This window comes from Perissodus microlepis, chromosome 23, assembly GCF_051167445.1.
Source record: "Perissodus microlepis isolate ML-2025 ecotype Zambia chromosome 23, ASM5116744v1, whole genome shotgun sequence".
In the NCBI taxonomy this organism is placed as follows: domain Eukaryota; kingdom Metazoa; phylum Chordata; class Actinopteri; order Cichliformes; family Cichlidae; genus Perissodus; species Perissodus microlepis.
In genome coordinates this window covers 33,914,125-33,927,430 of record NC_140482.1, presented here as the reverse complement: position 1 = coordinate 33,927,430, position 13,306 = coordinate 33,914,125, and the positions used below count along the sequence as shown (strand labels likewise).

General features: G+C 41.9%; 1 protein-coding gene and 1 long non-coding RNA gene across 5 annotated transcripts in view; one reads left to right on the top strand and one right to left on the bottom strand.

Moving 5' to 3' along the window:
* Positions 1–2,373: 2,373 nt before the first annotated feature.
* LOC146361892 (uncharacterized) lies at positions 2,374–6,107 on the bottom strand. Its single transcript, XR_014799382.1, has 3 exons — positions 6,024–6,107; positions 4,219–4,893; positions 2,374–3,865 (listed from the first exon to the last, which is right to left on the bottom strand). It is a non-coding gene; the product is annotated as an uncharacterized LOC146361892 (long non-coding RNA).
* The window catches only part of nhsa (Nance-Horan syndrome a (congenital cataracts and dental anomalies)), a 70,211-nt gene continuing 62,961 nt past the window's right edge, over positions 6,057–13,306 (top strand). For 2 of the 4 annotated variants that reach the window (XM_084920614.1, XM_084920615.1), the window contains exon 1: positions 6,057–6,499. In XM_084920614.1, the coding sequence (XP_084776740.1) occupies positions 6,220–6,499 (280 nt within the window). In that variant the 5' untranslated portion in view covers positions 6,057–6,219. The remainder of the gene's footprint in view (positions 6,500–13,306) is intronic. The other 2 variants (XM_084920619.1, XM_084920617.1) reach the window with 1 other exon arrangement.

Sequence of the window (13,306 nt, the reverse complement as noted above, 5' to 3'; positions counted from 1 at the left end):
TTTTATTACCACTGGTTTGCTGTATAAAGATGCCTCAACAGCTCCACTAAATTTGGATGTATAAACAGATGTCTGAGAAGCCGTTATCACATGTTGGGTATGAGGGCAGGAGAGATCAAACGGGCAGCAGTCGTAACTTTCTGGCAGTCACAAAGCAGCCGAGCTTTTCTGTGACACACACACAACAACCGAGGGTCACCCAGATCACTACCGATGGCTGTATTCCCAGACCCTCTGCTGCTGCCATCCCAAAATATCCTCTGACACACTTGGCTCTCATTAAAGACACACCACCCGCAGATGGGCTGCTTTCTCAGTCATGTGCTGCACTCGCGTCTCTAATAGCTCCTCTGATTGTTATTATTATCATGCATCATCTGTTTTTTTATTAGTTACAAATGTGTTATAGGAGCTGATGAGAATGCTGGCTTGCTCATTTGGCCTGTTGGCTAATTGGCATGTTGGTCCAAACAAAATGTTTCACTAGCTAAGGCTATTCTTTATATTCGTGATCCACAGAGGAGGAGGAGTCGTGATCTTTGGGATTAATGTTCTTGGCAAATTTGACATAACATTAGGTACTAAATGCATATCCCCCCATGAGGGTAATTTGGAGTAACTTTGGTGATCTGCAGACCCTCTCTGTCCCACCTTCCTGTCTGTGTGGCAGCTTTTCTTGTAGGTACTAAGTGGAGGCATCACAGCCAACACCTGGGCCTGGTGTGCTGGTCCTCTTTCAAAGCACTCCACTGGAGCTCAGTCGTTGGAGTCCTCGCCTCTCTGAGACATCCATTTGGTTTGTTAGTGAGCGTTTGGTTCGTGGCATTCAGAACTTCTCATCTCACATATTCACCTACACTACTGAGCCCACTAATAATACTTTATGTGGTATTTTTCTTTGTTTGTTATGATTTTGAATCATGATCAAGTTCTTCTTATGATCAAGAAGTGTCACATTTTGGTAGTTTGCTAGAAATATAGACTGCCTATTTAGCCATATGTTTAGTCGCTAAATGACATTGCTAGAGAGGTGGTACTCAGTACTAGTAAATACAATGTTATAAATAAGCTGCTAAAAGGAAAATAATTTAATTGAAATTTTTAGTTAAGTAAATGCATAAAGTATTAGAAAACATAAATATCAAAAATAAAGTCAACTAAAATCTTATCTACTGTATAGTTTTCCATTATTATTTATTTATTATCATGTGCTAGCATGTTAAACATAATCTATAAAGTACTTGCTCAAATTGTTATACAAAAAAGTAAAAAGTATATTATTTACCTGAGATTGTAAATACTCTAAGTATCTCAAAGTGTTACTAAACAGTATTTGAGTAAATATAGTCACTTTGAATATTTAAAAATTCTGGTTTTGGGGTAGTATGATTTTTTCTTTTAAAGTCTGCAAAATATTCAACAGCTCCAGCTCAGTGACTGAATTTGCTGAGGAGACACCCAGCAGACAGCTGTTGGCTGCAGCTACCTGTCCCAGGTGTCAGACAAAGTGGCTCCGCCTCCCTCATTTTAAGCCTCTAAAAAATCCAAATGGATACGATATCAAAAAACTATCTCGATATTGCTGTTATGAAGAGGATTTAGCTATAGAGAAACAAACTATTTTTGCACTAGGGTGTAATTTTCATTGCAGCTAACATCAGAGTCTGTGGGGAATGGCTTGCCTTCAGTCTGCCTCAAGTGGCCGTTAGAAGAACTGCAGTTTTTGGCACTTGTCACGTGTCAGCCATGCTGTTTCCCATTTAGTACCTCACATTTTCTGGAACGTGCAAATCCTCAAGCAAGTTTGATCCCAGCTTTAGTCGCTCATTTCATCTCTAATTTCTCCTGTAAGTAGTTGATTATCACTTGTTTCCAATATGTGAAGTTCTCTCCAAGACTAAATTAAGCCTATCACCGAAACCATGAAAAGACGGATACTCGCTGAATTCTTTTGCATGATTGAATTCCCAGGGCATTTTTAAGGAATAGAAAATAGAAACCGATACTCAATCCAAGGAAAAAAGGCAGAAAGTTTTTGAGGCATCTGAGAAAATGAATGAGCCTGAGTAAATGAGTTCAGTCTGGGAAGCAGACGCAGGATGCCAGACGACAACAAGACGCTCGTAATTCCTCTGCGCAATAACCAATATTTGGCATAATCCTGCATGTCGGTACCTGCTGCATCAACTTACAGTCACTCCATCCACACTATAGGTTTATTTCATCTTATACAACGGGAGAGGACTGTGTGCATTCATTAAGTCAGTTGGCTTAACAGAGAGTCATTCTCACTCAACTATAAATACTATTTAAAAGTGTGTGGTTTGCATTTCAGGATGACAACTGAGCGTGATGAGGAAACTGTATGTCAGCCATGTGCTGCCTCTAAGTATAAGCCTGCTCTTATAATAACCGTCTCCCACTTACACAGCAGCTGCCTGATTATTCTGCACGTGCTTATTAGTATTAATGATTCTTACAGGTGGAGGCATTGATATTTTGTGTTCTCAGACAAAACACAGAGAATTAACCGGGCCTCCATTTTTATCTCCATATAAATTAATGACATAAAAATGACACTAAAAGCCAAATGAAGGCATATCGAGACATAGATAGGGTGCTTTGACAGAGGACCTAAGTGAGATACCACAGCTCCAATGGCTGATACTTTAAAAATATCAAAAATGAACAGAGAACATAAAGAATAACAAAAGGCTGAGGAGGAGATAGGACTGGATGTATACAGAGGTCTGACTGAGAAACAAGAAACAAGACGCAGGAGGATTCAATCAGGAAATCAGAGGTGGGAATAATAAAGCAACAGAAGACACCAAAATAAAACAGGAAGCGTGCCTGTGAAATGCGTCTAATATTCAAAGCTGTCTCATTTCCAATCATGCATCAGAAAGAGAGCAGGGCCTTGCTTTATGCACCACCTTTTTTATATGCTGAAGTTCAACACATCTTCACAAAAGATACACCCATCCAGCCTCGATTATAGCTCCTCCTGCCGCCTCCTCTTTCATCTGTCCTCTCGAAGCTTTTAAGCAAGTGAAAAATCCTTCAACGTGATGCAGTGAGATTGATATCCAGGTTACAGGCAGGGGGTCAGGAAAGATGGGCCAGTACAAATTAAAATGAAAAAGCTCAATTGTGACATTGTGTTAGGTTCCAAACTTATTTAGAAGTAGCTTTAAATAGAAAATAAACCATGAACACTGTGATCATAAAATACAGCTTTCATGATACACTTTCATTGACATTGCTTTAAAATAAAGTCTCGTTCTGGTCATCCTTTAGCCTTGAATCCTCTCTCCTGTTCCTCTTCCTTGCCTTCTCTGTTTGTGTCTCTTTGTCTGTTAAACTTCACGAGCCACTGGGGAGTGTTTGTGGTGGAATTTTCATGTGGGTGGTACATAACATACAAAATGAATTTCAGGACCCAAGGTTGTAAAAATATTATAACTCACTCCACCTGTCAGCGCTTTTTAATGTTGTGATCTGTGGACGTGGAGAGCACGTTTTTCTCAGTTCACGGTAAGTAAACTGTGTCCATATCGCTCCTGCTCACTTCAAGTTAAAGCTGACTCTTCTCACAACAAAGATTACCAGCTTTTGTCTGTTCAAGTTCGGCCTTTTGTTCCAGCACCATTACTCAAAGATGACGACATACGGAGCTTCTCTCGTCCCGCCTTTGTCCGCGGCTGGGCTTTGCAAAGGTTGCACTTCTGGTGTGGACATTAGCTAGGCCACAGGAAAGGCTTTGGAGCTGTCAATTCTGTCGATTCTGGCCCCGTCAGCTGGTGGGATTTAACTAAACACTCATTCAGCAAATGTGAATGAAGCTCGGCTAAGGCTGTCAGGTCTGCAAACAGAGTTAAAAGTGAAGATTAACCTACACAGGGGTATGACAATGTGAAAGCTGAATTATTGTTGTTTTACTGCGCAAGAGTGAATGAAGGAAATGTGCTGGATATCCCTATAGCAAATAAACTAAATCAAGTCTTTTTTTTTCAACAGACTTCCTGAAGCTTAAGTTAGATTTAAGAGATTTTAATACTCTGGATTTACTTTAAGACTAGAACTAAAGAAAAAAAACAACATGACTTACTTTGGGTTAATATGTTTGTGTTCTTTGAGCTTCTTGTGAAACATTGAAACAAATGCATCATTTTTAGCACTCGGATACACAGCCCATCCCACCTTCTGTTTCGTTACCTGCATGCTGATCAGGTTGGTATTGTATTCCAGCTCCAGTGTGTTGGACTGCAGTTGGCAGCAATACATCTTGTTGGGGGAGATCTGCTGCTGGCTGCAGGGCCACATCAACCAGGATATGCAGCAGGTGGAGAACTGAGCAGAGCGAGGAGCAAGCTGCAGTCCAAGACATCTGCCTTGTCAGACACGTAGCTGAATGGCATAGAGGACTGCACATCAGCCACTTTGGAGCTCAAATGCAGTCTCAAGAACTCAAAAGCTAAAAAACATAATGGTTGGCATGAATACGCTGAATTTCCCCAACATCTAGTTAGCAAACACCCTCTCTATGACACGTAATACATGTGATGTGTTTAACTTGAGTATTGCCAAAGCTTTTATTAAACCCTGACCATTTTGCATGCATCTAATCAAAACCTAATTCATAAAACCGACTGGTAGAAACACACCCAATAAAACAGCAGTACAGCAATGGCTCACAATGGAGCAGCTCTTCTTACTTAAAGACTGGGTCATTTTTACTCCCAGATATGATTATTATCAGTGCGTAGATAGCGCTGCTGAATATTGTATGGTAAACTAAAAACAAAATAAAAACAATGACATGAAGTGTCTCCTTCTCTCCTTCATGTGTGTCCTTCTCTCCTCTGATGCTTTGCAGGTGGAGGCAGGTTCCTAAAGCCAGAAAGAAAAACAAGGAGGAGGTCAGACATCAGGACTTTGTCTCAAAAGAATTCTCGAAAGAAATTCAGAAGTTTCTTAACTAATCTTAAGGAAATGATGACTAACATTTTTGTTTTCAGTTAATCTCAGTAACTGCTGAGGCGCACATGTGTGAGACCTTTGACATTTTAATATATTACCCCAATAATGAAATCCCTTCTTTGTCTCCCAGTTTAGCATATATTTTCCTTTAAAGCAAGCAACTGTTTGCGCAATGTTTTTTTCAAACACATTTAAAGACACTTCGTTAACCTTCCTAACTTAGTTTTCTCTCTTTCCTTCCTCTTTTTTTTATTTGACTGCATTTTCCTTTTGTCTTATTAACAGCTTATGGGCCATCTGTTAAGGACTTTTAACTGCAAATAACCTGTATGGATCTAATTTGAGCAAGTAGTGGCACTTTTGTAAAACCATTTTACTAACCACAGGTTTTATCAGATTTAGATGCAAAGCAGATGCACATTTTCCTCAGTAATACTTTGTATTTTTCATATATGTTTGCCCGTTTGCTTGTCTGCTTGTCTTTTCCCTGCTTTTAATATATTTTGTATGCCTGTGAGGATCTTTGAACCATTACAGATGATACTGGGCTATACAAATAACATTCCCTGAAAGCAATGCCTCATGCCCCAGAGCCTCACTGCATTACAGTCCAGTTAATGTTACCCAGTCACTGATTTCTGTGTTTTTCTTTACGTAAACAAAGACATGAGGTTCATGCTATAGCATAAGCTGGTGCAGGAAATCCACCAGACTGCAGGGAGTTTAGTGTTCCTGTTCACTGTGCATCCCCAAAACGCAAAGAAAACCAACATCCATGCTTTTTCTAAAAAAGAACAACTTTAGAAGAATAATAAGAATAATTTAAAAAAATATGGCCTTTTAATTAATTGCTCTTTTAATATTCTGTAGTGTTAGTTCTGCTATGCCTCCAATGCATCTGAAGCGTTTGCTGTGGAGTGTTTACAGGGTTGAAGCAGGCGGAGTCCGGATCCACTCATCCCCGGAACTCCACTCCGGGACTTCCCACATGCTTCTTTTTAAAAACCACCTCTTTTACTTCGTAGCAGTGAAAAACACACCAGCATTAGGGTAGCAGATGACCCGGCGCAGCGGCGAGGAGCACAACAGTCCTCTCTAACAAATGAAAGGATGGGGGGCACCAGCGGCAGCAGCAGCTGAGTTCAGTCAAACTGGATCGGGGGCCGAGGGGGCACAGCAACTTTCTTCTCACTCCTGGGTGACTTTTCTTGGATTTATTTCCCGCTCCACAACAATATGCCATTTGCCAAAAGAATAGTGGAACCCCAGTTACTGTGCAGGTATCAAGTCCCAAACGAGGAGGGTCTGGTTTTCGAGGATCTGGTCTCCATCAGTAATGTGGCTCTATCTCGGACCCTGCGGCAGCTGTCGGACCTGGCCAAACATGCCTACTCCATATTCCAGGAGCTGGAAAACGAGCTCACAACCACCAACCAGCGGGTCCGGGGGCTACAGGGCAGGATCGGCCAACTTCAACAGACCTGCTCCGAGCTGGACCCCAAACAGGAGGCAGTGCGTGAGTACCGACCCGCTCTGAGTATCTGCTTATACCTGAGCTGCCTGCGAGCGCGCGGCTCTGAGAGACAGCTGCACGAGGAGGCACCGTTTTTATTTTCCATCAGTGACGTTTATTCCAAAAAATGACGCAGATTTAAATAAAAGTTGTGTTATTGCTGCTACAGTAGCTCAAAACCAGGCCAAGCTGTAACAAAGTGGTTCAAAGGTCATTTAATAACTTTATTTTTTATATATTTTCTAGAGAGAGACCTGTGCTGTCTTCCCACGCCGATGGGTGTGTGACAGTTTGGCTGCCCCAGCCTCAAACTATCAGCCACTTAAATCCGGCTATTAATTTGCTATAACTCACCCAAGCAATGACTCTCTCCATCAGCATTTTCTTCGCTGACATAAAAGAGCCACAGATTTAACAACTACATTAAAATCTGACAGATCATAACCATATGCGGCTCTTTAGTGACCTCTAATATATATATATAAAAAAACCACTTAAATATGCTATGATTAAAGAGAACATGTGTGCATCAATGAAAGAGGAGATTTGAATTTTTTAAAAATGATACCACTATTAATGAGGTCAAACTTATGCATGAATGTTTTTCATTCAAGTAGAGAATTTTGACCTTCTACCAAAAGAAAATAAAAAGGTTTTAATCTGTATTTTGTCGGGCTTAATTTAACCCATTTTACCATAATGTTTCTTTATTAAAGAGCTAAAAGAGTCCTGGTAACTAAGGCAACAGGTGTGCTTTAACTGCAATAGACTAGTCCTGCTTACCTGTGCAGTCATCCTCCAAAGGCTCGTTTTGAGCAGGAAAAATTCAGTTTGATCATTTTTGGTCATCTCCCCTTTCAAGACCATCAGATTCATGGCAGTCTTGGTGTATGTTACATGGAGGATATGGAGCTGTGATATGTGAGGAAAAGGCTCATCCCTCTGTCACTCATTCCTTTTAAAGTTATTTGCCATAATACCGATATGAGGAAGTTTGAGGATTATGATGCCCCTGTCTCTGGCCCTTTCACTTTCACCCATGTGTGATCAAGCTCCAACATAATTCACTTTAACCGTGAATGAATTAAAGAAGCAAGCAGGTCTTTTTTCCTCCGTCCTTCTCACTACGGTAACCTTCTGGCAAGTAAAAGCTCCAGTGAGTGTCGGTGTGGGCTGCTGTTATTTGTAAAAACAGAAAGACTTCTTGCCCTGAGCTGACTTCTTGGCGTGTTAAGATTAAACATGTTATTCACACTTGCCCTTCTTCATATGTAAAACTTTGCTCGGCCACCAGAAAGCATTCATTAGCCTGATAACACAGCATGTGGCCATCCCCTGGCTCCTTTAATCTCCCTTCCCTGAGTGACTCGGGGGTGATGTGTTTTGATAAGTGTGTGTGTTTAAAATGACACCCCTCTCAAGTAAGCACTTAGAGAACCTGCATACCCCTCTCTCTTCTGTCCACATCCCACAATTATCCATCCCCAGAACAGTTTCTGCAGCCTGGATATACCCCAGTGCATTTACCCCCCCTCTTTTAGTTTCCGTTCAGCAAGTCCTCGCATGTTCCCCATGCAGAACCTGCTTCCTGTGGTCCGTGAATGGGTTACTTTGCCTTAAGGTATTTATGTGCAGGATGGATATCTGCTGACCCCTCTTAAACTCAATATAAACTTTAAGATTTCTTCGGAGATTTCTTTTAATCAACAGATGTGTGTAGTTTTTTGTGGCTTGTTTTGTAGGATTCAGTCACAATAAGCCGCACATGATCAGTAGGAGTCTCTCGTTCATGGGTTATCTTGAAGCTGTAAGTCAAAGGCAACGGTGATGGTAGCTACCCCTTTCAAGTGATCGCAATCCTCTCTTAATTCAAGCTGCTTCTATCCCCATTTCAAACATTTACTGTTGTTACATACAAGTAATACATGCAAGTAATATTACTGGATGAAACGCCACAACAGATTTTGCATGCTGTGTTTCTAGCTAACCCCCTTCCCTAGAAAAGCCTAATTGCTCTTAATTATGCTTTTCATATTAATGTGTGTCACGGGTAGCCATAAACAGCAGTACCCTGCCCTATCTGAATGACAATTGGTGTAAATGGAGCACAGATAGCTCAGTAGGCGCTGCGAGGGGGGGTGGGGTGGCTTTCATGATGTGGCTGTGACTTGACCACAGGGCGACTGCTGGAGGTGGAGGACGCAATGTAGATTCATTCGCCAATAGTGAATCATGCAGGATCAGATGCTAACCTGTTGGTAAGGTGTCGCTCTGCTGTGCCACGTTAGCAGCCTGCTGCTTTAATATTGCAGCTCGCTGTGGTAATATTTGCATGCAGGCATGTTTTTAAATCCAGGGTGAGATGCTGACACATTTGGGTCAAACGAGTCCTTTTTTGCTGGGAATGCTGTGCATCTCTTTCACTTTTACTTTGATTGCTTTGATTCTTTATCAGCTACACCAGCTGTATAGGTGGTGTACTGTACTTTACACTTTAGCAAATCTGTCTTTAAACACTGAAATTGATGCTCTCACTCTCACTGATTTCTTTTGCATTGAATTTGTAAAGTAAAAATCTGTCATTTCTTTATGGTATTCTTTCTTGCACACACAGAAACACATACAAGTCATATAAGTCCTGTATTTGAACAGCTCTCCTGTGACACCCCATCAGTGAGCTGAACTGCCATCAGAGCTCCTCCGTGCAGTCTCATGTTAGAGGACTCTGCTGGGTTTTAGGTTACACTGGCTCAGTATGAATGAAGCGCTGTAATAGTTGTGGCGGCAAGTGGCCCTCTGGCTTTTTTGGTCCAAGAGCACATGGCTGGCAGTTCACCACATTCCTTGTACAGACCACGCCAGAGACTGCAGAAGAATAAATCCAGAATAAAGGAGGAACAGAGCAGCACAGAGACAAACTGAGCAGAACTCCAGCACGAGATCTGAACTCCCTAAATCCACTGCAAGACCTTCGTGTGCAAACTGTGTGCAGAGTCTTACCTGATAATCTTGTGACTGCAGTTGAAAGTGATAAGACTTGTTACTGGTTGTAGTATTACAACATAAACCTTCAGTAACACCGTAAAATGCTGACGAAAGGCTTCAAACAACAGAAGTAATACCAATGAGCTGGCATTAGTTCACATTGGATCATAAGCTCTATAAAGAGATATCGGCATATGAATATAGAGCGTCTGTCGGGAAGGGACAGATTTTTACTACTGGAAGCTGTCTGGTTTTAATTTGTAGCTTCAGCTGCTTGCAAGCAAACCGTTTTTGCTAAGAGCAAAAGAGGGACTGCGTGATTTCTGCCAAGTTGTTAAACCTGGCTGCTGTGACAGTCGTGGGGGTGGTTGTTGAGTACAATTTAATGATGCATTGGATTTGTGTAGAGCAATCTACCCGTTATAGCTCTAATTCTTAATCGTGCATTTAGCACTGTTATGGCACAGACCAAACATATGTGCACCTCTGCACACAGTCATGGAAACCCATGCAGTGAAGCTCCCAGTGCCCAGTTTTTGTACAGATGTTCATGTGAGAGGAGGTTTGGAACTCCTCAGTTCACGTCACAATTATACCATTAAAGAGTTGATCTTGGAATATCTAGAAGGGAAGAAATTTCACTAACTGACTTGTTGCATTGGTGCAATACTGTTATACCTGACGTATGTTTCACTAGTAATGACTTAACCTGATGTGCATCCGTGAAATGTAACTACACATCGGGTTGCAACTATTTTGACTGGCCTGAGCAGCGGCATTGATTCCTGCTGTGCATTTTTGGCAGTGTTTGAATTTATGAGTTATTGTCTCGATATAAGAAATAACAATCATAGCATCAATACAGGGATTCACAAATGTCAACAAATTGCTAAAGGGAAATTGGTTAAACTATCAGAATGGACGTGAAGGAATGTACAAAGAAGTGGAAAAACTAGAGGGACGAGTATGTTTACCTCTGGGAAAAACTGTCGACAACAAAGAATGGAGACCCAGGAGGGGGAAAAGTCCTAGCATTTTACTTTTGTCAAGTTGGATGGCACTTCATATAAAACACCGGGGCATAACCATACGGTAATTAACATGTACTGCACCAGCATGAGCATAAATGCCTGTTTCCCACTTACGTATGGTTACGTCATATTCTATTCAAAGATTCTCTGCACAACTCTAAATCAGGCCTAACCACTGCACTGTTGACTTCAGTGAGCTCTTTAGAATGACCCATTCTTTTACAGATGTTTGTAAAGGCACCTGTTGGGTGTAGAAATGGGACTGAAAACACCTGAATTCAAAGATTATGAGGTATGACCAATAGTTTTGTCAACATACAGCACCGAAAGCAGCAAATGTCACTTGACCTCATTCACTTTACTGGACATCAGTGGAACAAGGAATACAGTATTAGGTTGTAACGTTTGCCTGGTTCTTGATTAGGTAAAAACTAGAAACTGTAGCCTAAAACGATACATTAGCTAACAGTTAATGGTTTTAGCTTTGGTATTAACAAAAAAACATGGAGCTTGACACTTTAGACTGGCAGGAGTCAACCAACGACTTAAAAACTCTGACAGAAAAACCTGAACTGTCATCTAATGATTTGGCCTTTTATTGGCTTTTTTATGTATACGTATATTGGCATTCATGAAAAATAGAAGTCGGCGTGATATAATGATGGATTGCATTTATATAGCGCTTTTCAGGACCCCTCAAAGCGCTTTACAATTCCACTATTCATTCACTCTCACATTCATACACTGGTGAAGGCAAGCTACAGTTGTAGCCACAGCTGCCCTGGGGCAGACTGACAGAGGCGAGGCTGCCATATCGCGCCATCGGCCCCTCTGGCCATCACCAGTAGGCGGTAGGTAAAGTGTCTTGCCCAAGGACACAACGACCGAGACCGGCAACCTTCCGATTGCAAGACGAACACCCAACTCTTGAGCCACGATCGCTGGGTGTATCTGCTGGGTACATTTAAAATTGTGCCATTTTCCTGGGCATAGTTACTGGAATAATGCAGTAAAATGGCTTGTAATTCCACGGTCAACCAGAACCAACACCTTATCTTTAAGATAAGACAAAGTGTACAGAAGACACATTTACTACATTTGTATCTGTCAAAGAAGTCATCAAACATGTTTGAAATGAAACAAATCAGGTCACGCAGTACTTTCTCTGACACACAAACACTGGATTTTACGTAACATTTAAGACGAGAGCAGTTCATCGCTTTCACAGGAGCTTTTCTCCTGCCTAAACTGCCCATGACGAACGTTCCGAACCGTCCTGTCTGTGGACTTCACTCCAGTCTTCCACTTCATCTATGTGACTGTCGTGCAGCTCTGCAAGGCTTAGAATTTCTGTGGATGGCAGTGGCGTGTCCCCTCGGTGCTTTAAACTCCAGTGAAGCAGCTCAGACCGATAACCCACATTATCCTGCCGACAGCGTTCTCTTATGCATTTAATTGATCCAGTTGAGCCATTACTGCGACTTTGATTTACTAAGTGAGGCAGCGCTGACGAGTCCATCCAAAGTCAATATTTGTCAATGGTGGAATTCATCACAGAGCTTCAGATAACGTAGGAAGGAAATGTTTTGTCAGTGAGGGAAATCAGATTTTATCGGTAGCGTCCTCTAATGTGATTCGGTTTTTATTTGTCAAGTAACTGAGATTAGTTTATGTAGTGGTGGAACAGAGAGGGAGAAAGACACAGAGAGGAAATACATCACTGCTTTTCAACTCTCCGCTTCTCTTTTCCCCTTCATTATCAGAATGCATATTTCTGCAGGTCCAGACAACCTTCCATTGATATAGTAGCCCAGCTAATTATAGAGCAGATTTTCAAAGACTTTGCTCACTCATTCCTGCACCATCCCCCCCTTTCCTCCTCTTCCCAGACAGACACAGAGAAGGCCGAGACAGCCTTGATGCTGAGGCTTGTTGTTTTCATTCAACTGTCATATAGCTGATGTCATTTCTTTCTACTTCCTTTGCGGTTTATATTCATCTCCATGACTTTGCATTTTTTATGGAGCAGATTATTAAGAAAAAGTTCTTAGCTGATCAAGCTGGACCAAACTCGTTGTTTGGTTTTGTGTTCTATATTTAAAGTTGAGTCTTTGCACCAAACTGAACTGAAGGCTTCCCGTTCACGAGGCCTCATTAACCACGTGTGCGTCTCAGCACCTCAGCCCCGGGTGGGTTGCCTGGCCTGCGATTGAAGTGGTTTCTGCTGAACCGTTCTGTCAAGTCAACCATTCCCAAAAAGCCAGTGACCAGGAAACCACAGCGCTCCCTTGCACTTCTGAGACCTTGCACCCCACACATGCTCCCTAAATTGGCCTGGATAGCTGGTGTCATTAGGGGAGAAAGGGGGAGAAGCTGGAGGCTCTGTTTGTTTATGAAAGGAGGCGTTTCGCTAAAATTATGGTTAAGGCTTTTCATTGCTTTGATTGAGTGAAACGTGTTAGTTATTACACATTGCATTCCTGCGGTGGGACCCTCCATGAGTGCAAGTGCTCCTCAGGCTGTCTGCTAAAATCCCTCTGCTGGTCTTTTGTATATTTTCAGGTGAATAGGCTCAGGTTCCTCCAGAGAAAGTGAAGCATTGGTTTGTTGTTGGTGAAAGGTTTTGCTTAGAGCAGAAATCAAGCATCATGATAACACGTCTCTCTGCCCTGAGGTGTATGTGAGCGTCTCTACCACACAGACAGTTAATGAATAAAATTCTCCAATTCACTGGTGGCAGGGGGAGCCACCCACCCACCCCCTGACCTTAAAAGCCCGCTGACCTCCCAACCCC